This window comes from Hyla sarda, chromosome 3, assembly GCF_029499605.1.
Source record: "Hyla sarda isolate aHylSar1 chromosome 3, aHylSar1.hap1, whole genome shotgun sequence".
Classification (NCBI taxonomy): domain Eukaryota; kingdom Metazoa; phylum Chordata; class Amphibia; order Anura; family Hylidae; genus Hyla; species Hyla sarda.
This window is the reverse complement of record NC_079191.1, coordinates 47,901,548-47,925,516: the sequence shown is the minus strand read 5'-3', so window position 1 is coordinate 47,925,516 and position 23,969 is coordinate 47,901,548. Positions and strand designations below refer to the sequence as shown.

Sequence of the window (23,969 nt, the reverse complement as noted above, 5' to 3'; positions counted from 1 at the left end):
GGTTGGACTCAGGACAGATAGGGGGAGAGAAGCGGGTGGCAGCGGTCTCTGGCCCCGCAAAAGCCGCTGCAGTTCATTGATTAAAAGCGCCCACTTTAAATCATTGATCTGCAGCGGTTTCGGCCGGGCCAGAAACAGTTTATCAGGGTATACCCACACACACACACACACACACACACACACATTTTACCACGGATATAAGGGGGGGGTTCAGGAATATCTGTGTAAGTTATCGGCTATCAGCCTGAAAGTTCACAGGTTATCTGTATCGGCCCTAAAAAATCTATATCGGTCGATCCCTAGTACTGACCAATGCATCCCATAAACCTGCTGTTTTGGAGATGCTCGGACATGCATCTATCACAATTTGGCCCCTGGGAAGAGATCGGGTTCATTCACACTACGTGAATTTCAGAGCGGAGAAATTCTGCTGGAAAATTCAGATGCAGCAACCTCCCATTGTTTTCAATGGGATTCTTTTGCACCGTGCACACAATGGAATTCCTGGTGTGGGAAATTCAAATGTCAGACTCCGACAAAAGAATAAACACAATCATGCTTTCAGCAAAATCCGCTCGGAAATGCATAGATGTTAATGGACACTGTATATTAAGTGGTTCAAGTGATGTCTTATATTGGGTACTCTGGTACTAGATATCTTATCCTGTGGATAGGGGATAAGTGTCTGATCTGTGGGTCCAACTGCTGGGACCCCCCGCCGTCTCCTGCCCGGTACCCCTGTAATCAACATGCACGGAGCGATCCAGCATGCACCGGATTACTTTCGATCACAGTCAGATGCTGACACACCCCCCGTTATAAATCTCTGTGGGTGATTTGGAAATACACGAATGCTGGGGTTCTGGGCCAGAAATTATGGGGGGTCCAGCGGTCAGACTGATGAATAGTAAATAAGATTTCTAGTACTGGAGTACCCCCTTTAAATTTCTCTGGACAGATATTTGGTAGTGTGAATGGGCCCTTAGGATCTGTGCACATTTTTTCTGCTTTTAATGGATTGTAATCGCTTGTCCCCAGATAAGTGTCTTTTAGGTATCAAATCAGCAGTAGCCAATGTACATCATTATAATATATATATATATATATAAAAAACGAAGGTGTTATTATATTCCACTTTATACCAGGGATAATATTTGACAACAAACCTGGGTCTTGCCATCTCTAGGAGCCAGGAGTTGTACTGATATCCCAGACAGGTAACACTTACCCACCACTCATGGTCCTCTTCTCCGTCCACCACAATGATCTCTCCCTCTGTAAACGTCAGCTCATCCGGGTTGTCAGCTGAGCAGTTATATATTGCTTTCACCCTCTTCGGCTTCAACTTCACCTGTAGTTATTAAAGACATAAAAGTAAATATCTATGCAGCCATAAACATTCCTGGAAATGCCAAAATACTAATTGAGAACTTGCACATTAGAGCCATATATGAGTTTGTAATAGATGTTATATACAGGAGGATGTTTAACCCCTTCATGACCCAGCCCATTTTCACCTTCATGACCTGGGCATTTTTTGAAAATCTGACCACTGTCACTTTAAACATTAATAACTCTGGAATGCTTTTACTTATCATTCTGATTCCGAGATTGTTTTTTCGTGACATATTCTACTTTATGTTATCGGTAAAATTTCACTGATATTTGTATCCTTTCTTGGTAAAAAATCTAAAAATGTCATGAAAATTTGGAAAATTTAGCATTTTTTTAACTTTGAAAGTCTCTGCTTGAAAGGAAAATGGATATTCCAAATAAATTACATATTGATTCACATATACAATATGTCTACTTTGTGTTTGCATTAAAAAATTGACAAGGTTTTACTTTTGGAAGACACCAGAGGGCTTCAAAGTTCCGCAGCAATTTTCCAATTTTTCTCAAGATTTTCAAAATCGTAATTTTTCAGGGCCCAGTTCAGGTTGGAGGTGGATTTTAAGGATCTTCATATTAGAAATACCCCATAAATGACCCCATTATAAAAACTGCACCCCCAAAGTATTCAAAATGACATTCAGTAAGTGTTTTAACCCTTTAGGTGTTTCACAGGAATAGCAGCAAAGTGAAGGAGAAAATTCTAAATCTTCATTTTTTACACTCGCATTTTCTTGTAGACCCAATTTTTGAATTTTTACAAGGGGTAAAAGGAGAGAAATCACCCTAAAATTGGTAACCCAATTTCTCTTGAGTAAGGAAATACCTCATATGCGTATGTCAAGTGTTCGGCGGGCGCAGTAGAGGGCTCAGAAGGGAAGGAGCGACAATGGGATTTTGGAGAGTGAGTTTTTCTGAAAGGGTTTTTGGGGGGCATGTCCCATTTAGGAAGCCCCTATGGTGCCAGAACAGTGGACCCCCCCCACATGTGACCCCATTTTGGAAACTATACCCCTCATGGAATTTAATAAGGGGTGCAGTGAGCATTTACACCCCACTGGCGTTTGACAGATATTTGAAACAGTGGACTGTGCAAATCAAAAATTTTTTTTTTCATTTTCACAGACCACTGTTCCAAAAATCTGTCATACACCAGTGTGGTGTAAATGCTCACTGCACCCCTTATTACATTCCGTGAGGGGTGTAGTTTCCAAAATGGGGTCACATGTGGATATTTATTGTTTTGCGTTTGTCAGAACTGCTGTAACAATCAGCCACCCCTGTGCAAATCGCCTCAAATGTACATGGTGCACTCTCCCTTCTGGGCCTTGTTGTGCGCCCCCAGAGCACTTTGCGCCCACATATGGGGTATCTCCGTACTCAGGAGAAATTGCGTTACAAATTTAGAGGGTCTTTTTTCCCTTTTACCTCTTGTGAAAATGAAAAGTATAGGGCAACACCAGCATGTCAGTGTAAAAAATTTATTTTTTTACACTAACATGCTGGTGTAGACCCCAACTTCACCTTTTCATAAGGGGTTAAAGAAGAAAAAGCCCCCCAAAATTTGTAAGGCAATTTCTCCCGAGTACGGCGATACCCCATATGTGCACCAAAACTGTTGCCCTGAAATACGACAGGGCTCCAAAGTGAGAGAGCGCCATGCGCATTTGAGGCCTGAATTAGGGATTTGCATAGGGGTGGACATAGGGGTATTCTATGCCAATGATTCCCAAACAGGGTGCCTCCAGCTGTTGCAAAACTCCCAGCATGCCTGGACAGTCAATGGCTGTCCGGCAATACTGGGAGTTATTATTTTGCAACAGCTGGAGGCTCCGTTTTGGAAACAGTAGCGTACCAGACGTTTTTCATTTTTTTGGGGGAGGGGGGCTGTGTATATGTAGTGTTTTTTACTTTTTATTTTAGGTTAGTGTCAGTGTAGTGTAGTGTTTTTAGGGTACAGTCACATGGGCAGAGGTTCACAGCAAGTTTGCCGCTGGAAGTTTGAGCTGCAGCGCAAAATTTGCGCCATCTCAAACTTGCAGCACTCACTGTAAACCTCCGCCCATGTGAGTGTACCCTGTACATTCACATTGGGGGGAGGGGGCAAACATCCAGCTGTTGCAAACTCCGAGCATGCCCTTTGGCTGTCCGTGCATGCTGGGAGTTGTAGTTTTGCAACAGCTGGAGGAACACTGGTTTGGAAACACTAAGTTAAGTAATAAACTTTCAAGTGTTTTGCAACCAAACTTAGTGTTTCCAAACCAGTGTGCCTCCAGCTGTTGCAAAACTACAACTCCCAGCATGCATGGTCTGTCAGTGCATGCTGGGAGTTATAGTTTTGCAACAATTGCAACAGCTGGAGGCACTGAGGTAGGAAACGGACAATGTTTCCCAACTAGTGTGCCTCCAGTTGTTGCAAAACTACAACTCCCAGCATGCCCAGACTGCCAAGGCATGCTGGAAGTTGTAGTTCGGCAATATCTGAAGGATCAGATGTTGCCAAACTACAACTTCCAGCATGCTTGGGCAGTCTGGGCATGCTGGGAGTTGTAGTTTTGCAACATCTGGAGGTCCACAGTTTGGAGACCACTGTATAATGGTCTCCAATCTGTGCTCTTCCAGATGTTAGAGAACTACAACTCCCAGCATGCCTGGACAGACTGAGCATGCTGAGATTTGTAGTTTTGCAACATCTGGAAGAGCACAGATTGGAGACCATTATACAGTGGTCTCCAAACTGTGGACCTCCAGATGTTGCAAAACTACAACTCCCAGCATGCCCAGAAAGCCAAAGGCTGTCTGGGCATGCTGGGAGTTGCAGTTTTGAAACTCTCAGAGGCAGCAGTGAGATCGCTTTACGGCGATCTCACTGCTGCCAATGAAGATGCCGCCCTGCTGCCGGAAACTCACCTCCGGGACGCAGCGCAGCCAGGACCGCACGGAGGACGCCGGGACCGCTCGGGACACCGCTCGGACGGGTAAGTGACGCCGGGGGACGGGTCAGGGACACTTAGCAGAGAGGTGTGTGTCCCGATCCCCGTGATCGGGACTCACACACCGCGCTGCTAAGTATTCTGATAGCGAAACGCTGCTATCAGCTAGTCAGATTTGACCAGCTGATAGCAGCGATCGCTGGGGGGGGTGGGGGATGAAACCCCCCGTGGTCGCACGGTAAGATGGCTGGCTATCAGTGATAGCCACCATCTTTCCGGGCGCTGCGGGATGCCGCGAGTAGCGGCAGTAATGTCCATGACGTACCTGTATGTCATGGGTCGGGAACACCTTGCCACCCATGACGTACAGGTATGTCATAGGTCGGGAAGGGGTTAAAGGGGTTATCCAGGAAAAAACTTTTTTTTTTTTATATATCAACTGGCTGCAGAAAGTTAAACAGATTTGTAAATTACTTTATTAAAAAAATCTTAATCCTTCCAGTACTTAGACAGAAAAGAACAACCTTAACTTCAGAAGCTTATAAGTACTGAAAGGATTAAGATTTTTTTAATAGAAGTAATTTACAAATCTGTTTAACTTTCTGGAGCCAGTTGATCTATAAAAAAAAAGTTTTTTCCTGGATAACCCCTTTAAGCTACAGTACAACACAGGCTTATCTTAAGAAGATAGTTTAGGGCCAAGCTTGTTATCTGACTTAAAGGGGGTGTCTGGTTTGAACAACTTCTGTCCAACAAAGATCTACTCCAGGGACTCCCTGTAATAATCTCTTCACATTATTATACGTGTCCTTTAAGATCAATGGGTGCAGAGAGTTCGATCAATGAGACCATTAAAATATGTATATATATGTATCCAGACTTTTCCCATTCTACACAGAAGAAAAGACTAACCTTTAGAGAAGTGAAGAAGCACCTACATAGCTTAGACATCCCCTTTTCACTACTATTCCCAGCGTGTATGAGATTAGTGGATCAAGGGAAAACTTTTTTTTTTTTATTCGGAAACAAAAATTGTGAAATGGTTGGAATCACAGGGGTTATAAGGTTGTAATGTTATTGTGTAATACATTTCAGGTGGGGGGGGGGGGAAGAGGTGGTTGGACGGAGATAAGTGAAAAGTGGAGAGGGTTAAGGAAGGAGGTGGATCAGCCTGGCATTAAAGGGGTACTCTGGCCCTGAGACTTCTTATACTCTATCCAAAGGATAGGGGATAAGATGTCTCACCGCGGGGGTCCCGCCGCTGGGGACCTCCACAATCTTGAATTCACCACCCACCTGTTTGAGCTGCACGCCACAGTGCCAGCTCACAAACAGCAGGGGCCGGAGTATCGTGACGTCACCCCCCCCCCCCCCCCCGTAGACTTGCATAGCGGGGGGTGACATCACACAGGGGGGGGGAGTCGTGACGTCACGATACTCCGGCCCCGTGGTCGCCACCCGGATGTTTGTGAGCTGGCATCGTGGCGTGCAGCTCAAACAGGTGGGTGGCGAATACAAGATTCCGAACACTGATTTTATGCGTTTTCTATTTCTGTGTGTGAACTATAGCTTGTATTTTCTGTTATATCTCTGAATGTTAATACCGCAGGAAGAAGGCTGAGAAGTGGAGGATTGTTTTACCCCTGTGACAGATTGTAAGGAGTTTGGGTTAGAGGAAGAGAAGAAATTTGGTGCAAGTTAAAGAAGCAAGGGGGAGGGATAAGGAGAATCAAAGGTGGAAATTGGAAACACAGGAAATAGTGGAATTTGTGAGAGGTGTAACGGGAGAAAAGGTTAAGAATTTGTTAGGGATAGAGAACAGAAAGGTGGTAAATCATATCGGGGATACCCAAGAATTTAAATGCAAAAAGAAGTGGGAGGAGGATGTAGGGGTAAGAATAGAGGAGGAATGGGATGGTATTTTTAAGAAGGTTAAATATAAAATCAGTAAATATGAACCATTGTATTTCCTATCTGAAAGTGATTCACAGGATTTATTATACTCCAAAGCTCCTTAAGAAAATGGGGTTAAGAAAAGAGTCCCTGTGTCCAAAATATAAGAAGGAAGAAGCCGATTTACTGCACTTAATGTTGGACTATTGGAGAGTCAAAGAATTCTGGGAGATAGTGTATAGGAAAATTGCCGAGGATTTTAACGTTACTCTCCCATTTGAAGCGAGATGCGCAATTCTAGGGATAGGAATAAACGTAAAGGGTTATGGAAATGTGATTCTCAAAATAATCGGTTTAGCAAAGATTGTCTTACTTAGAAAGTGGTTGGCCCCGAGTGTACCCGTGGAAAAAGAATGGATAGGGCTGGTTAACAAGGTTAAAAACATGAGGAAATCCTATATAAGGATAGAAAAAGAGGAATTAAGGAAAAGTGGTCACTATGGAAAAACTAGAAGAGGTTTTCTTGCTCGTGTAGAGAGTATAGGATAGTAATGCCACCCTGAAGGAGGGGGGGGGGGGGGGGCGTGGGGGTTGGATCTTGGGGTTCATGATTTGTAATAAAGATATATATTTTTTATATATATGTATATGGGGTAACATTGAATTTGATAGATCCCTGATAAAAGAAAATGCCTAAAAGACTTTATATGTCCCACCGAAGCTCATCATGGATACCAGTAATCCCACCAGAGCTGATCTTATCTGCCACCCAGCACCCTGTTCTGTACTGATAAGGGGCAAGTGCCAAAAGAGCAGTCTACACTACACAGAGGTGTCTGGCTTGGCCAATATCCTAAGTAATGTTTTAAAGGAGTATTCCTGTTTTATCAAAAGGATAGGGGATAAGATGTATGATTGCAGGTGGCCCACCACTGGGGACCCCCACAATCTCGGTGCAGACCCCTGGAACTCTGTGCCAGGCGCTGCCTCCGAGATGGGGACGTGACGCCACGGCCACTCCCCTCAGTGACATCACGCCACGCTCCCTCCCATAGACATGAATAGAGAGGCGCGGCATGACGTCACTAGAGGGATATGGCCGTGGCGTCACATCCCCATCTCTGAGGCAGCACCAGGCAGAGAATGCCGGGGGGCTGCACCGAAATCGCGGGGGTCCCCAGCAGCGGGACCCCTGCGATCACATACCGGTATCTTATCCCCTATCCTTTGGATGGATTCCAGAGTCCATTTGCACTATTATCAATAAAATATACCAATACTAGAATGAACTCTTCTATCTATCACTAATGTTACTTGCCAGTTGTGATTTGCGTGGCATTGGAGCAGGCGGCTGTACAGGCACTGTGGTACCAGGCTTAGGTCCAGGATGAGAAGGCGCATCAGGTAATGCATCTCCTGCAGCTGTAGACAAGACACAAACGGTTAATATTTATAGGATTCATCTATGCAAAAGTATTTGTCCTAATATAAACTCATCTGTATGTTGTTTCTCCATGTCTTATTCTATTGCCATGGAGTTTCTATTATCTTGATTTAGGGCCCTTGTAGACAGGCGATGGTGGACAGGAGACAAGCGCCAATCTTTATGATCTCATTTGTCGAGCCTTTACAAGGGTCAATCAATCTTGTAGCCGGATCTCATGAACCATTGCGGGATGGTTTGTGCGGCCATTCAAATTCATCACTATTGGCTGCACGTCCCCTTTTTGACAGGGTCATGTGCGTCCCACAGCCATAATTTAAATGGCCGCACAAAAGATTGAATCAAATTGTTTGTTGGCTGATCCTATTACACAGTGATCCTAGGAATGCTCATTTGCCAGGTAATCTACCCATATCATAGGGCCTTCAGTCCCTTTCCAAACTACTGACCTATTGTAACGTGGCCCTTGACTGCCGATCACCGATAGCTCTACGTCAGATTAGCAAATAGTTAACTGATATATTGCTTATGTGTTGTTTGTCTTAGGGCTCATTCACAAAATGGAATGTTGCTTACAGCAGCCTCCCATTTATTTCAATGGGATTCTGTTGCTCTGTTCACATACTGGAATTTCAGTTGCGGAATGGGGCCACACTTAATGTCAGCATTGACCTTTAGCATCGATTCCATAGTGGGCTGCTGAAAAGTTCTTATTGCCATAACCAAAAGACCACTATAACCCTGTAGCAACAGGTTAATGTGGGTCAGACTAATAATAGATTCCCTTTAAAGGCCAGAATATCATGGAATACTGTTCTATCCAATCTATTTATCCAATATAAAAACCCTGAGTGAAAATTGTACAAAGATATGATACAATATACAGATTCTAGATTATACAGGTGCGCTACATAAAGTCACTATGTTCATCAAAAGTGCAAGGGCATTGAGTAACCATGTTGTGTGCGGGGTCATCAGTAGCAGGGTATTCTAAGAATTCCTGCAGGGACCACTGAGGTAGGCTATGAGTTCACATCTAGAACCTCATTGACAGTCATATCCAACCATATTATCCTTGGGGACCTGAATGAGCGGTTAAATTGTGGACCTACCTGGACATGTTTTACATGGCATTTGTTCTATCAGTATGTTTGCTATGTCTGCAAGACTTGATGCATTAAAGTGGTATTCCAGGATTTTTTTTTATTTGACTATGCTACAGGGGCTGTAAAGTTAGTGTAGTTCATTATATAGTGTCTGTACCTGTGTGTGACGGTTTTCTCACAATTCTTCTGTGATTTTCACCCCAATATTTATTTTTAAGAGCATACAAAATGACTGTTGTCTCAGATTTTTCCCAGGTTACAATGCGGCCGAGACCTGACATCACTAGTCAGCTGATGACAGGGAGCCTGTCTGCTTCAATGGGTGGAGCGATCGCTTGGTGGGAGAGAGATCAATCTGCAACTAATGCAACAGCTGTAGGCACCCTGATTGAAAACCACAGGTCTTTTGAATGGATGTAGCTCATTTATGTTTCAATGGGTGGGGTGGCTGATGTGTGGGAGGGAGGAAAATTGAATTATGGGACTTGTAGGCAAAAGAAGAAAACTCAAACAGGAAATACAAGTTCATAAAAAGCTAGCCACAGTGTTATGGTAATCTCACAGCATAGCCATTTAGCCCCAAGACAAGCGCAGATCCTTCCTAAGCATGTCCATGACTGTCTGCCAGGTACGTACTAAAATCACCTTATGCTGGATAACCCCTTTAAGTCTATATACACTCCTGTCTAATCCTCTGAAGAACCCCATATATCGCTAGTGGGGGAAACGCGTCGGGATTGTGCAGTGTCACAGGAATTTGGTGTTGGGGGGAGGGGGGGTGTTATCACAAATATTGGGGACAGCATCAGCTACTTGAGTTTGGCTACTGTACTGCCTGTATACATCTGGTTAGAATATGAATATTGGTAACACCCCATGTTTGTTTTTGCTATATCTATTTATCAATTGTTGCAATTTGATTTTTGCATCACCATGGATCTGATTCTGAACTATATTAATACATATCTAATCAAAGTTACATTTTATGTATGATATTTCTTCCATTAGTCATATGTGTATTCTAAGAAGTGCAGGAGCAGATCTGCTAAGCTAAGGCTGGGCTCCACCACTGGAGCGGAACAGAGCAGAGCCATTGGAGCTGTAGCAAAACTACAACTCCCAGCATGCCCGGACAGCCAAAGGCTGTCCGGGCATGCTAGGGGTTGTAGTTTTGCAAAAGCTGGAGGCACCCTGGTTGGGTTACACTGCTATAGGGAGTACAGGATCTGTGGTCACACCCATGCCTCAGAGCCTAAGGGGGCCCAAATGGCCCCTCTTCCTTACATGATGAGTCCATTACTATAAATTACATAAATTGATAGTGGTTACAGATTTTGCATTGTGTACATGTATGAGTGTACTTAGTAATAATAAAGAACGTGTTAAATCCATTGGCACAGATTAAAATGTATGCAGGCGAAAGAGAATTCATTACACATAATAAGGTTTTACAGCAACATCTGCGTTTTAGGAGAGTTACATCACATTTACAGGCACGAGTGCAGGAAACTCACCAGGAATCGACAAGGATGTTGCGGCTGCAGACGGGATCTTAGCGGGTGGAGCCGGTTTCTCGGCCCTGAAGAAAATGTATCACAGACATATATTTTAAATTAAAGCTGTAAAATTGGATCTAAAAGAACACAGTGATCTGGATAGCATTCATCTCCCTTGTACTGACAGATACTTATGGCGAGAAGCATATAATCTCCCTATCTGCCATGACTGGTGTCATTTCTGTTACCTGGCCAGCGAAATTCACCCAATTCCTTTGTGCTCTCCTCCTGGTCTACACTGATACAGTACAGCCTGTGTGATCTGCCCTTCCTTAAAGGGGTACTCCGCCCCTAGCTGCTGGTGACCCCCGGGATCTCCGCTGCGGCACCCCGCTATCGTTACTGCACAGAGCACACTCGCTCTGTGCATAATGACCAGCGATACAGGGGCCGAAGCATCGTTACGCCGTGGCTCCGCCCCCTCATGACGTCATGGTCCGCCCCCTCAATACAAGTCTATGGGAGGGGGCGTGACGGCCATCACGCCCCCTCCCATAGACTTGCATTAAGGGGGCGGGTGGTGACGTCACGAGGGGCGGAGCCGTGGCGTCCCGATGATCAGGCCCCTGTATCGCCGGTCATTACGCACAGATCAAGTGTGCTCTGTGCAGTAATGATAGCGCGGTGCTGCAGTGGAGAATCCGGGGGTCACCAGCAGCAGGACACCGGCGATCTGACATCTTATCCCCTATCCTTTGGATAGGGGATAAGATGTCTAGGGGCGGAGTACCCCTTTAAGATTTGGATGCTTTCCTTCCTTCTCCACGCTCTCCTCTAAAACATTCTCCCCCTTCATGCTCTTATATGTCAAAAGCAGCAGGACAACAGCTGTGTGAAGGAGTTGTAAAGACTCTACAGCAAAAAAAAAAAAAAAAAATCATAGACAGCGGCCCCTTGAGAAAGTGGAAGCACGAAACGGCATTGGGGCACAGAGGCACATTGACACTATGGGTAAGCACGTAGGCACTTTGGTTTATTATGCACTTTAGATTCCCTCCATTTTAGAATTTATAACATTTGCTTGTCTAATATTAGTTACCAAGGCAGTCTAGGTGGGGTCACATTATATAATATATACTAGTTACAATGCGTGGATTTTCCTGCCTTTGACTAGGTAACTAGTGAATATTCACAAGCACGGATTAGGGAGGATTTATTTTTTTTATACTTTTTCTATTATGTACCTTATTACGTATATGATTTATCCATATTATTATGGTATTTTCTCAGGTTTTACTTTGCATATATAGTTCCTCTGCAGCAGTTCAGGAATTATTTCTGTATTCAGAGTTTTCTCAATAAAGATTTAATTTGTTATTACAAGTGGTTTTGTGAACTCAGTTTTTCTTGTTGAGTAAAAAAAATTGTAGAACATTTTTTGATTAGATTCCATAAGAAATTGCTTCATTTTGCAATTAGGAGCAACGAGCATGGAAAAAAATTACAGTGCACAGGTGTCCATAGCCTTAAAGGGGTACTCCTGTGGAAAACTTTTTTTTTTTTTTTTTTATATCAACTGGTGCCAGAAAGTTAAACAGATTTGTAAATTACTTCTATTCTATTACTTCCAGTACTTTTTAGGGGCTGTATACTAAAGAGAAATCCAAAAAAGAAATGCATTTCCACTGATGTCATGACCACAGTGCTCTCTGCTGATCTCTGCTGTCCATTTTAGGAACTGTCCAGAGCAGCATATGTTTGCTATGGCGATTTTTTCCTGCTCTGGACAGTTCCTAAAATGGACAGCAGAGGTCAACAGAGAGCACTGTGGTCATGACATCAGAGGAAATGCATTTCTTTTTTGGATTTCTCTTCAGTATATAGCCCCTAAAAAGTACTGGAAGGATTAAGATTTTTTAATAGAAGTGATTTACAAATCGGTTTAACTTTCTGGCACCAGTCGATTTAAAAAAAAAAAAAAAAAAAAAAAAAAACGTTTTCCACGGGAGTACCCCTTTAAGCACACTCTACATGCCCTAATGTCACCCAGTGACCAAATGGACTGCTTATAAGATCCTAGGTGCAAAATGCTGTTTACCAAAAAAAGAGCAAAGTAGGATGTTTCAGTGGGATTAAGTGCATGATCCTGTTTACTGAGACCTCACATCCATCCCACAGACAGATGTTGGGAGGAAAGAAGGGTCATGCATACTCCCTGCATTCTATTGAAATAAACATGCAAGCTCAACTGAGCCAAGTGTGCATGTATATGGAGGAGACAGGGGATACAGCTATTAGGCAAACAAATCCTCTAACTAACATTCATCTTACAGTGTACCCGTCGTTCAATAAAAACTTGACATGCCCCACAGAGACCCCCAACGATCAGGAGAACGAATGAGGAGGGGCGCGCTTCACTCCTCATCTTCCAAACATCTATGTTCATCTTCTCTGAATAACAGTATAAGTCTATGGGGCCATCTAGAGAGGCTGGACAGAGATCGCTACAAACCGCAGAGTGAAGCGCGTTACCGCGTGTGTATCCCTGCTCTTTCTTCTGATCAGTGGGGGTCTCAACGCCTAAACTTTATGGCAAGTACTGATCGCCTTATACATTGCATAAACCTAATACTTACCCCGGAACCAACTTTTTTTGCTGCAACCTATTGGGAGGCTGTGGCGGGACTGGAGGGGGTGCAGGTTTGTTCTGAGGTATTGGCGGTGGCTGGATCGGTTTGGAGTGCTGGCTCAAGGCTTCTATAACACTGGGGGTTTTTGCCACAGGGGGTGGAGGGGGGTCTGTAATGAGAACAAGCAAATTTATAGATTGTGTAATACATATAACTCCATACAGTGAACACAGCGCCCTGGAGGTGCGGACAAGGTGGATGTTAATAGGACGATACACATGACTCTATGACCGAGCTCTGTTCATGTGTACAAAAACGAGGACAGAATGCTATAAAGGTTAAAGAGGTTATCCAGGAAAAAACTTTTTTTTATATATATCAACTGGCTCCAGAAAGTTAAACAGATTTGTAAATTACTTCTATTAAAAAATCTTAATCCTTTCAGTACTTATGAGCTTCTGAAGTTAAGGTTGTTCTTTTCTGTCTAAGTGCTCTCTGATGACACGTGTCTCGGGAACCGCTCAGTTTAGAAGAGGTTTGCTATGGGGATTTGCTTCTAAACTGGGTGGTTCCCGAGACACAGAAAAGAACAACCTTAACTTCAGAAGCTCATAAGTACTGAAAGGATTAAAAATTTTTAATAGAAGTAATTTACAAATCTGTTTAACTTTCTGGAGCCAGTTGATATATAAAAATAAGCTTTTTCCTGGATAACCCCTTTAAATGTCACAATAGATTTTGTCAAATTGACTTGGACACAAATGGAAAGCTTCACGAAGGATTCCTTTAATGCCCCATGTCCTAGGGCAGTGTTTCCCAACCATTGTGCCTCCAGCTGTTGCAAAACTACAATTCCCAGCATGCCTGGACAGTTGAAGGCTGTCCAGGCGTGCTGGGAGTTGTAGTTTTGCAACAGCTGGAGGCACCCTGGTTGGGAAACACTGTCCTAGGGACTGGGAACTCACTAACTGAGGCTAATGGAGCCAAATGTTCCTGTTTTGAGAAGTTGAGTGGGCATGCAACACGTGGCAATGTGCACCTCTCCATGAAGAAGCCAGATACTAGAGCAAATTCAGACTAGCCAGATCCTTGCAGTTGCACGTAATGCAATGCAAGCTGCGAGATCCATACACTGCTGCATAGCCAGCGGTCACAGCACAGTCGCTAACATGGAAGGAGCGAAGCTCTCAGTCGCGAATATGGAAGGGGTGAAGCTCACACAGTTAGATGCAGGGAAACAGAACAGGACGATGCAGTGGGTGAAATGCTAACAACGTGGATCTCACACACAATCATATAGCAAGCAATGCATTTGGCACGGTGCTCGTGAGTGGTTGACAGGAGGTCACGTACTTGTGGCGGTAGAGGTGACACGCATTGGTGGCACGGGGGGATGAATAGCTGGCGGGTCAGATGACGACCTCTGTCTGCTGCCACTCTCGTGTCCCAGTGCATGAGTTTTCCACGCTGGGGTATTTGAAGGGGTGTTGTGTATACTACCGCCAAAAATGGTCGACTGTACTAGAGGGGACAAAAATCAACAGGATGGAGGAAATATTTCCAGATATCACACACAAACACAGCAAGCATCCAACAGTTCATGTGTCTTAACCAACATCGCGTGTATACTCTTTTTTTCCTGTACAGGCTTCTGCTATCTCTGTATAATGAAGAGTAATAGATTTTTAGACTAACTCAGAGCTGATGTTGCTTATACTATTTGTCAGCTGCAGGGGGGTCGCCCGATTAAGGGACTGCTGATCCCCATGGTAGCCGCTCACTGTACACCAGAAGCAATAAACGGTAATAATTGACTCATAGCAATAAAGAGGGGTTGTCAGCACTTCAAAGGTCAGTCTTTCCAAACCAGGGTGCCTTCGGCTGTCCGGGCATGCTGGGAGTTGTAGTTTTGCAACAGCCGGAGGCACCCTAGTTGGAAAACACTGCTGTAGGTGGTGGTGCACGAGGAAGTAAAGACATAAAGAAAAGCAGAAGGTTCCAGCACTTACCAAATGCATGTAATGTAATGTAATTTATTGAATCGCAATATGAACAGAGTGGTATACAGGACGTGTTTCGGCACCACAGCTGAGGAAGGCAATGTGGTGCCGAAACATGTCCAGTATACCATTCTGTACATATGAATGTTTAATAAACAACGTTAAAGGAGTTAAACTCTGGGATAATAAAACGTATCCCCAATCCTAAGCATAGGAGATACGTTTCAGACGGCAGCGGCCAGGGGGCGTGTCCAACCACCACATGACGCGGCAGCCAACACGCCCCCTCAATACATCTCTATGGGAGAGCTGGAGCGCTGCATTCGTCAGTCTCCATCTCTGCCATAAAAATGTATTGAGGGGGCGTGTCGGCCGCCCAATCATGCATTGGTCGAAATGTGCTGTTTCGGCAATGAGCCGAGGGCCCTGTATAGGAGATTCCCATCCCCCCCCCCCCCCCCGGCGATCTCCCATACGGGGCCCTCGGCTCATTGCCGAAATAGCACATTTCGACCAATGCATGATTGGGCAGCCGACACGCCCCCTCAATACATTTCTATGGCAGAGATGGAGACTGACGAATGCAGCGCTCCAGCTCTCCCATAAAGATGTATTGAGGGGGCGTGTTGGCTTGGACCCCCCAGTGGTTTGGACCCCCCTCTACGATCTGAAACTTATCCCATATATAGGATAGGGGATAAGTTTTATATCCTGGAGTTCTTTTCGGACCTTCTGCTTTTCTTCATGTTCTTACTTCCTTGTGCACCACCACCTACGGCAGTGTTACCCAACCAGGGTGCCTTCAGCTGTGGCAAAACAACAACCCCCAGCATGCCCTGACAGCCTAAGGCTTCCTCACTGAGTAACAGTTTCTTCACAATTGAGTGATAGTCATCTGTATTCTCAAGTACTAGGTCGGCACTTGGCTGTGCATTGGACACAACATGAACAAGGTTTGGCTTTAAGGGGTACTCCGGTGGTAAACTTTTTTTTTTTTTTTTTTTTTAATCAACTGGTGCCAGAAAGTTAAACAGATTTGTAAATGACTTCTAAATCTTTACCCTTTCAGTACTTTTTAGCAGCTGTATGCTACAAAGGGGAATTCTTTTCTTTTTGAATTTCTTTTTTGTCTTGTCCACAGTGCTCTGTTCACTCTCTGCTGACACCCCTGTCCGTGTCAGGAACTGTCCAGAGCAGCATAGGTTTGCAATGGGGATTTTCTCCTGCTCTGGACAGCTCCTGATATGGGCATCAGGTGTCAGCAGAGAGCACTGTGAACAAGACAAAAAAGAAATTCAAAAAGAAAATAATTTTCTCTGTAGTATACAGCGGCTGAAAAGTACTGGAAGGGTAAAGATTTTTTAATAGAAGTCATTTACAAATTTGTTTAACTTTCTGGCACCAGTTGATTAAAAAATATGTTTTCCACTGGAGTTCCCCTTTAAAGGCCCTGAATGCATTTATACAAGTTTATGGGGAGTCAAAACGGATAGCTGTGGGACGTCTTATGCACATTGCCAGTCTAAGTGACACACACAGGATATAGAATCAAAATGTAGAAGAAGAAAAAAAAACACAACAATCTCAACATGTTACAACTTATTCTAAAAAATGTGAACAAGCAAGTTCTGATGATTGGATTCTGTCTGCGGAGGGGGACGGAGCTGGCTTGGTCTTCTTACATAACTGCGTCCTGTATTTTCCCCTCAAGTTCCAGGTCACTGACTGTCCAGTTTTCTTTACTCTCGTATTTCTGTGCTCTAAAATAATGGCGCATTGAACAAAGAGAAAGGTTTGCGCCTCATTGCTCCTTTCACGGGACATTGTGATGTTACATCGAGTACAGTGGGTTACCTAATCCTCATACTGTGGGGAAGGAGCGACTATATGCATCATAATACTGCAGCACATCAGACAGATACCTCTATACACAAGACTAATGTTTCCCAGCCTTCACGTGTTGCAAAACTACAACTCCCAGCATGCCCGGACAGCCGAAGGCTGTCCGGGCATGCTGGGAGTTGTAGTTTTGCAACAGCTGGAGGCAAACTGGTTGGGAAACAGTGCCCTAGACATAGGTGCTCAGGAGGAACTCAATTCCTAGTATTAGTCTTATGGGAATTATAGGGTTACGGTAACCATTGAGCTGTGCTGTGGTCACTATCTGGCCAGACAACACTAATGGCAGAAAAGCTGGATCCGGAGCTAGGTGAAACACGTTGGAGACAGTCTAAGGGGATCTAATGAGTATCAAAATAATTAAGACTTATCAGGTAAGGGCCTAGGTGCAGGCTTAACAGGTAAGGGCCGGCCCCTCAGTCTGCTCTCACTATAGTGCAGACAAAACATAGTCTCCTTGAAGAACCAGAGCTAGGTGAAACACGTCGGAGATAGTCTAATGGGATCTAATGAGTATCAAAAGTAACTAAGGCTTATCAGGTAAGGGTCTAGGTTCAGGCTTGTAAGGTAAGGGCCCTCAGTCTGCTCTCCCTATAGTGCAGACAAAACTTAGTCTCCCTGAAGAATCAGAGCTAGGTGAAACACGTTGGAGAAAGTCTAATGGGATCTAATGAGTATCAAAAGTAACTAAGGCTTATCAGGTAAGGGCCTAGATTTAGGCTTAACAGGTAAGGGCCGGCCCCTCAGTCTGCTCTCCCTATAGTGCAGACAAAACGTAGTCTCCCTGAAGAACCAGAGCTAGGTGAAACACGTTAGAGACAGTCTAATGGGATCTAATGAGTATCAAAAGTAACTAAGGCTTATCAGGTAAGGGCCTAGGTGCAGGCTTATAAGGTAAGGGCCCTCAGTCTGCTCTCCCTATAGTGCAGGCAAAACGTAGTCTCCCTGAAGAATCAGAGCTAGGTGAAACACGTTGGAGAAAGTCTAATGGGATCTAATGAGTATCAAAAGTAACTAAGGCTTATCAGGTAAGGGCCTAGGTTTAGGCTTAACAGGTAAGGGCCGGCCCCTCAGTCTGCTCTCCCTATAGTGCAGACAAAACGTAGTCTCCCTGAAGAACCAGAGCTAGGTGAAACACGTTGGAGACAGTCTAATGGGATCTAATGAGTATCAAAAGTAACTAAGGCTTATCAGGTAAGGGCCTAGGTGCAGGCTTATAAGGTAAGGGCCCTCAGTCTGCTCTCCCTATAGTGCAGGCAAAACGTAGTCTCCCTGAAGAATCAGAGCTAGGTGAAACACGTTGGAGAAAGTCTAATGGGATCTAATGAGTATCAAAAGTAACTAAGGCTTATCAGGTAAGGGCCTAGGTTCTGGAGGTATGGGGTCACCCTTATTAGTACCTAAAGCTAGGGGGACATGCATTGAACATATAGGGACAGATTGTGTGCTACTGTCTACTGAGAAAATAACAACCCTTTTATGCTATGTCGCTATCTAGAGTTGAGCGAACTTACAGTAAATTGGCTCGTAGCGAATCTCGCAGCTCGGCTGTTGATTACTTTAGTCTGCATAAATTAGTTCAGCATTCCAAGGGCTCTGGTTCCAGGCAACTGGAGCCCTTGGAAAGCTGAACTAATTTACGCAGACTAAAGTAATCAACAGCCGAATTGCAAGGTTCGCTACGAGCCAATTTACTGTAAGTTCGCTCAACTCTACCTCTATCCAAAGAAATGAAGGAGTCTTTTGAACCCATACTGAAAAACCTGGTAACAAAGTGACTAATGTATTTTGTACATTGTGGCTCTTTGGGATGCATTTCTACAATTTATTGGGATATCATTTTAAATTATGATAACAAAAGTTATGTTTTGTCCCCTTCCTAGATGTTAGAGATGATGTGAAAAATAAGAACAGACTAGTGAAGAACTTTTAAGTCCTAAAAAAAAAACAAAAAAAAAAAACAATACTGATACAGGCACAACTATGTTTTTATAGTTCATAATATTTAGTGCCCCCTGCTGGACTGAGTTAGAAATTTCCTGGTTAAGTAATTAATGGTGATTAAAATTACAAAAATTTTCGGGCTATAAAAAGTGTTTGTTTTTTTAGCATATTATAGATCAGAAGATAGAGGTTCACCAGACTCCATGTCTGTTTCCATAAAGGACATCCCAAGATTAAACATTATCACCTATCCACAGGACAGGCAACCACTAGCTGATCAGTTGGGGTCTGACCCCTGAGACCCCCATTGATGACTAGAACAGAGGTCAGATGTCCCTCAAGTCACTGAAGTGGCAGTGAGCCTGTTGGCTGCTCCATTCACTGTACAGTGATCCCCTGACTTATGATGGCCCCGACATATAATCATTTCAACATATGATGGCCTCTCAGAGCCCATCGTATGTTGAAGGCAGCCTCGACATATGATGCTGCTGTGTGTTGGGGCCATTGTACAAACAGCTATCTGACAGCGCTGACAACTTCAGCAAATGACAGATAGTTGTATAATGTGCCCCGTGTGCCTCGTTCTGCCTCCTGTTACTCACATGCTGTCCAGGCTTCCACTGTGAGCTCCGTGTAAGCCCCGCCCCCCAGTGCAGCCATAGCCAATAGCCTGCAGCATCTTGCTGCAGGCATCCAATGAGCTGCTCCCCTTCCTTTCCTATAGAGCTGTAGTCGGCAGGATCGTAATGGAGGACATTCTGTCTCCCCTGAAGGTATTTAAAGAACTGTACAGTACTGTATGCGATGTCACACATCACATACAATACATATACACACTATACACCCCATACATCAATGTTTCCCTATCAGCGTGCCTCCAGCTGTTGCAAAACTATAACTCCCAGCATGCCCAGACAGTCAATGGCTGTACATGCATGCTGGGAGTTGTAGTTGTGCAACAGCTGGAGGCACCCTGGTTTGTTAAACACTCCCCATACACTCCACATACAATGGTCATCCCAGAACCAATTAGCAGTTTCCCATAGAGATATGTATTCAACATACAATGGTTCCGAGGCCCCAGAAACAATTACTATTTTTACATAGACATATGTACTCGACATATGATGGTTTCAACATATGATGGTTCTCCTGGAACCAATTAATATCATATGTTGAGGGACCACTGTATAAGGATGTTCCAAAAATTGACAAGTGCTGAGCTCTGCTCTGTTCAGAAGTTCCATAGACAGTAAATAGAATGGTGGCTGAGCATTCGCATGGCAGCTCCATTCACTTTAGCGGACAATCAACAACTGTTTTTGGGATCCTAAGTTTTTTTTGTAGGATACTTATCCTTTAATCTTATAAGCCGTCCCATTGGAATGGTTCATTTTATTTTAAATCCATTACATAAATCACTTTTACTTGGGTTGTTTTGTGCACCCTGGATCTGATTTTGTTTAGGCTGGTACTGCGAGGTGGTAATAGTGTGTCCTCCTAAAAGTTACTCCCTATCCACAGTCTCCCATTAAAGGGGTACTCCGCCCCTAGACATCTTATCTCCTATCCAAAAGTATAGGGGATAAGATGTCAGATCGCGGGGGTCCCGCCGCTGGGGACCCCCGGAATCTCGGCTGCAGGACCCACCTGTTGCGGCTTCCGGAAACGCTGGAGGCTTCGGCTCCCGACCGCGGTGACGTGAGATCGTGACGTCACGACTCCGCCCCCCCGTGTGACGTTACGCCCCGCCCCTCAATGCAAGTCTATGGGAGGGGGCGTGACAGCCATCACGTCCCCTCCCATAGACTTGCATTGAGGGGGCGGGGCGTGACGTCACACGGGGGCTGAGTTGTGACGTCACGATCTCACATCACCGTGGTCGGGAGGCGTCAGGATGAGAGCCTCCAGCGACAGGTGGGTCCTGCAGCCGAGATACCGGGGGTCCCCAGCGGCGGGACCCACACGATCTGACATCATATTCCCTATCCTTTCAATAGGGGATAAGATGTTTAGGGGCGGAGTACCCCTTGAAAATAGAGCTGTGGGTCATGGATGTATTTGCCGATTTATTCTCTGTGGATGCTGCCGGAGATAGCGGGGTACATTGTTCTGCTTCCACAGAGAATGAATGGACCTGTCACTCCATTTAAACAGGAGACTCTGTTCACCTTTCTGAAATGGGGGAGGAAGGGGGCCTACCTGTGGATAGCGAAAACTTTGCTAGATGTTAAAGAGGTATTCCGGCTTTATACATCTTATCCCCTATCCAAAGGCCGCCACGCCCCCTCCCATATACATGAATGTCACTAGGGGGCGTGGTGTGACATCACTAGGGGGCGTGGTCAGGACATCATGTCCCCGTCTCTGAGGCAGCGCCCAGCACTTCAATGAGCTACTTATCACCTATCCTGTGGATAGAGGACAACCTTAAACCTTGGGATACCTCCTTTATTGATCATAGGCAAGGATAGAGAGGACTGTACTTCATAAACAACCTATCACCCATCTCAGCTTCCTATCAGAGAGACTGGACACAGGACTGATACCCAAGGTGGGAGTATTAACCCTTCCTCCTCTCTAGACCACCAAGGAAGCCTGAAATCATTTACTGCTTATTTTCTGATATATAAACTCTGGTACATGTCACAGTTCAGTGTTATAGACCATAAAATAAAGAAATGACTCTGTTGACATAACTGATCAATGGAACTGACTAAAGGTTACCACTTCAGAGCTAAATCATGATTATACCGTCACACGCATAAAAATCTATGTACAGTGGTCCCTCAACATACGATGGTAATCCGTTCCAAATGGACCATCGTTTGTTGAAACCATCGTATGTTGAGGGATCCATGCAATACAAAGTATAGGACAGTGGTCTACAACCTGCGGACCTCCAGATGTTGCAAAACTACAACACTCTGCATGCCCGGACAGCCATTGGCTGTCCGGGCATGCTGGGAGTTGTAGTTTTGCAACATCTGGAGGTCCGCAGGTTGAAGACCACTGGTATTAAAGGTTGTACTCACCTGTCCCCGCCGCTCCGGACCGTCACCTCTGCCCTGGATGTCACCGTCCATCGCTGTCGCCGCGTCCCTGGGGTGTCCCAGACGCTCCGGCAAGGCTTCTGCTTCCCCGGCGTCCTCACTCTCCGTCGCCGCCATCATGTCGTTACACACGCCGCTCCTATTGGATGACGGGACGGCGCGTGCAGCGACGTGATGACGACGATGGAGAGCGCCGACGATGCAGGGATCCCGAGGACAGGTAAGTGATCGTCAGCGGACCACACGGGGTAAACGGCTATCCGGTGGCAGCTGAAGCAGTCTGCGCTGCCGGATAGCCGTTTATGCGATGGCCCCGACATACAAAAGCATCGTATGTTGATGCTGAGAGGCCATCGTATGTTGAAATGATCGTATGTCGGGGCCATCGTAGGTCGGGGGGGTCACTGTATAATTGATGTGAATAATATTTTTTTGTTTTGTTTTGAAAACTGTGGCCACATTATTATGTGCTATATGTATTACAAGGTTGATTTCCTTTGGTGAGCACGTCCCATAAAATCCAGGCCAGAGAAGAGTTAAATACTTGTAGATACTATGATGTAACCTGTCACATAAAGATGGTGTTGTGTACACAATTTCCGATAATTGGGGACACAGAATAATTCCATTGTTTTGTTACCTTTTGCAACGTTCCTTGGGGGTAAAGGAGGAGCGGGAGCCGTACCAGCGGTGCTGCCAGGGGAGCTGTTGTTATTGAGGACCGCACCGTACGTTTCATTCTGGATGATATTTGGCAGGAAGCTTCTCTGTTTGTCCTTGGCAATGTTTGCTGCATCTCTGGCAAGTGAGGCGACACTGGGCTGCATTGAATTTGGTCCAGGTGGGTAAAAACTGAGCGGTCTATCCTCCCGGCGGTTGGGACTTGGCTGCTGCAAGATCACAGGTTATAACAAAGAAAAAGTTAAGAGACAAAAGGGGGGTGCAAGAAAGACAGAATAAAACGCAACAAAAATAAAAAATAAATGCAAAAGTGATCAGAAGAATCCATGCACCTCCTAAATGCACACAGGACATGGAATATGCTATATTTAATGCTATATGAACCGGCATGCAACAGATAGTAAGGGTGCGTTCACACGGCCGTCTGTCCCCGTTTTTTTTTTTTTTTTTATCCCCATTTCGGTTGAGTTCTTGCAGGCTGGAAACGGATTAAAAACTGTTTTTAAAAAATCTCATTCATGTCAATGGGATTTTTTTTACAATCTGTTTACATCCGTTTGTACCCGTCTACACTCATTTCTGTTTTTTTGGACGGCAGAAAAAACGGCACATGCAGTATTTTTTCTTCCGTCAAAAAAATACGGAAGAAAAAAACGGACCCAGTAAATTTAACATTGAAGTCTATGGAAAAAGCATGAGCCTTTAATGTCATCCGTTTGCATCCATTTTTTGATCCATTTTTACTTCTGAGCATGTTCAGAACAAAAAAAAAAATTTTTTTTTTGTTTAACTGATAACATCCGTTTGCATCCGTTATTGTCCCTTTTTTTTTTAAAAGTCCGTTTTTATTTTTGACGGGAGAAGAACGGAACAGGTCTAGATGGCCGTGTGAATGCAGCTTAAGCCACAGGTTGCAGATTACTTGTTATAAATTGTATTTCCTAAATTCAGCCCCATGCCAAGACCCCAGGGACCATGCTATCACCCCTAAGTAACCTATATCTGAGCTAAATGCACTAAGAAAGGCCTAGTGTGCACCAACACTAATACTACTAAGCAAAAGCGTACTGGCAAAAAATAAAATAAAAATAAAAATGCCATCTTTACAATGGCACAACCTGGCGTGAAAACAGGACCAGTCTATTTAATTCTGTATTGATACTGAATAAGAGTTGAAGGTGTGCCGAAACAAACCTGAATTTTATCATCCACATCATCGTCGCTTTCATCCAGGTCCGCATGATGCAGCCTCCATTCATATTCCACATGGACATGAGAATTGAAGCGTCCAGATAAAGCCTGAATCAACTGGGAGACCAGAACCAGAAGTTATAGAGGCCATTGAAGCAGAACAAACATGTTTGGCAACCATTCACTGAACTAATGGCTGGCATATGTGTAAAGATGACTCCTTAAAGGGGTACTCTGCTGCTCAGCGTTTGGAACAAAACTGTTCCGAACGCTGGACCCGGCAGCTTGTGATGTCATAGTCCCG

General features: G+C 44.6%; 1 protein-coding gene across 7 annotated transcripts in view; it reads right to left on the bottom strand.

The window, feature by feature from the left end:
• The window catches only part of ASAP2 (ArfGAP with SH3 domain, ankyrin repeat and PH domain 2), a 241,633-nt gene that overhangs the window by 3,564 nt on the left and 214,100 nt on the right, over positions 1-23,969 (bottom strand). For 6 of the 7 annotated variants that reach the window (XM_056564140.1, XM_056564142.1, XM_056564143.1 and 3 more), the window contains 7 exons: positions 23,669-23,782; positions 22,434-22,683; positions 14,248-14,415; positions 12,901-13,063; positions 10,283-10,347; positions 7,537-7,640; positions 1,229-1,351 (listed from right to left, as the gene is read on the bottom strand). In XM_056564140.1, the coding sequence (XP_056420115.1) occupies positions 1,229-1,351; positions 7,537-7,640; positions 10,283-10,347; positions 12,901-13,063; positions 14,248-14,415; positions 22,434-22,683; positions 23,669-23,782 (987 nt within the window). The remainder of the gene's footprint in view (positions 1-1,228; positions 1,352-7,536; positions 7,641-10,282; positions 10,348-12,900; positions 13,064-14,247; positions 14,416-22,433; positions 22,684-23,668; positions 23,783-23,969) is intronic. The other variant, XM_056564144.1, reaches the window with a different exon arrangement.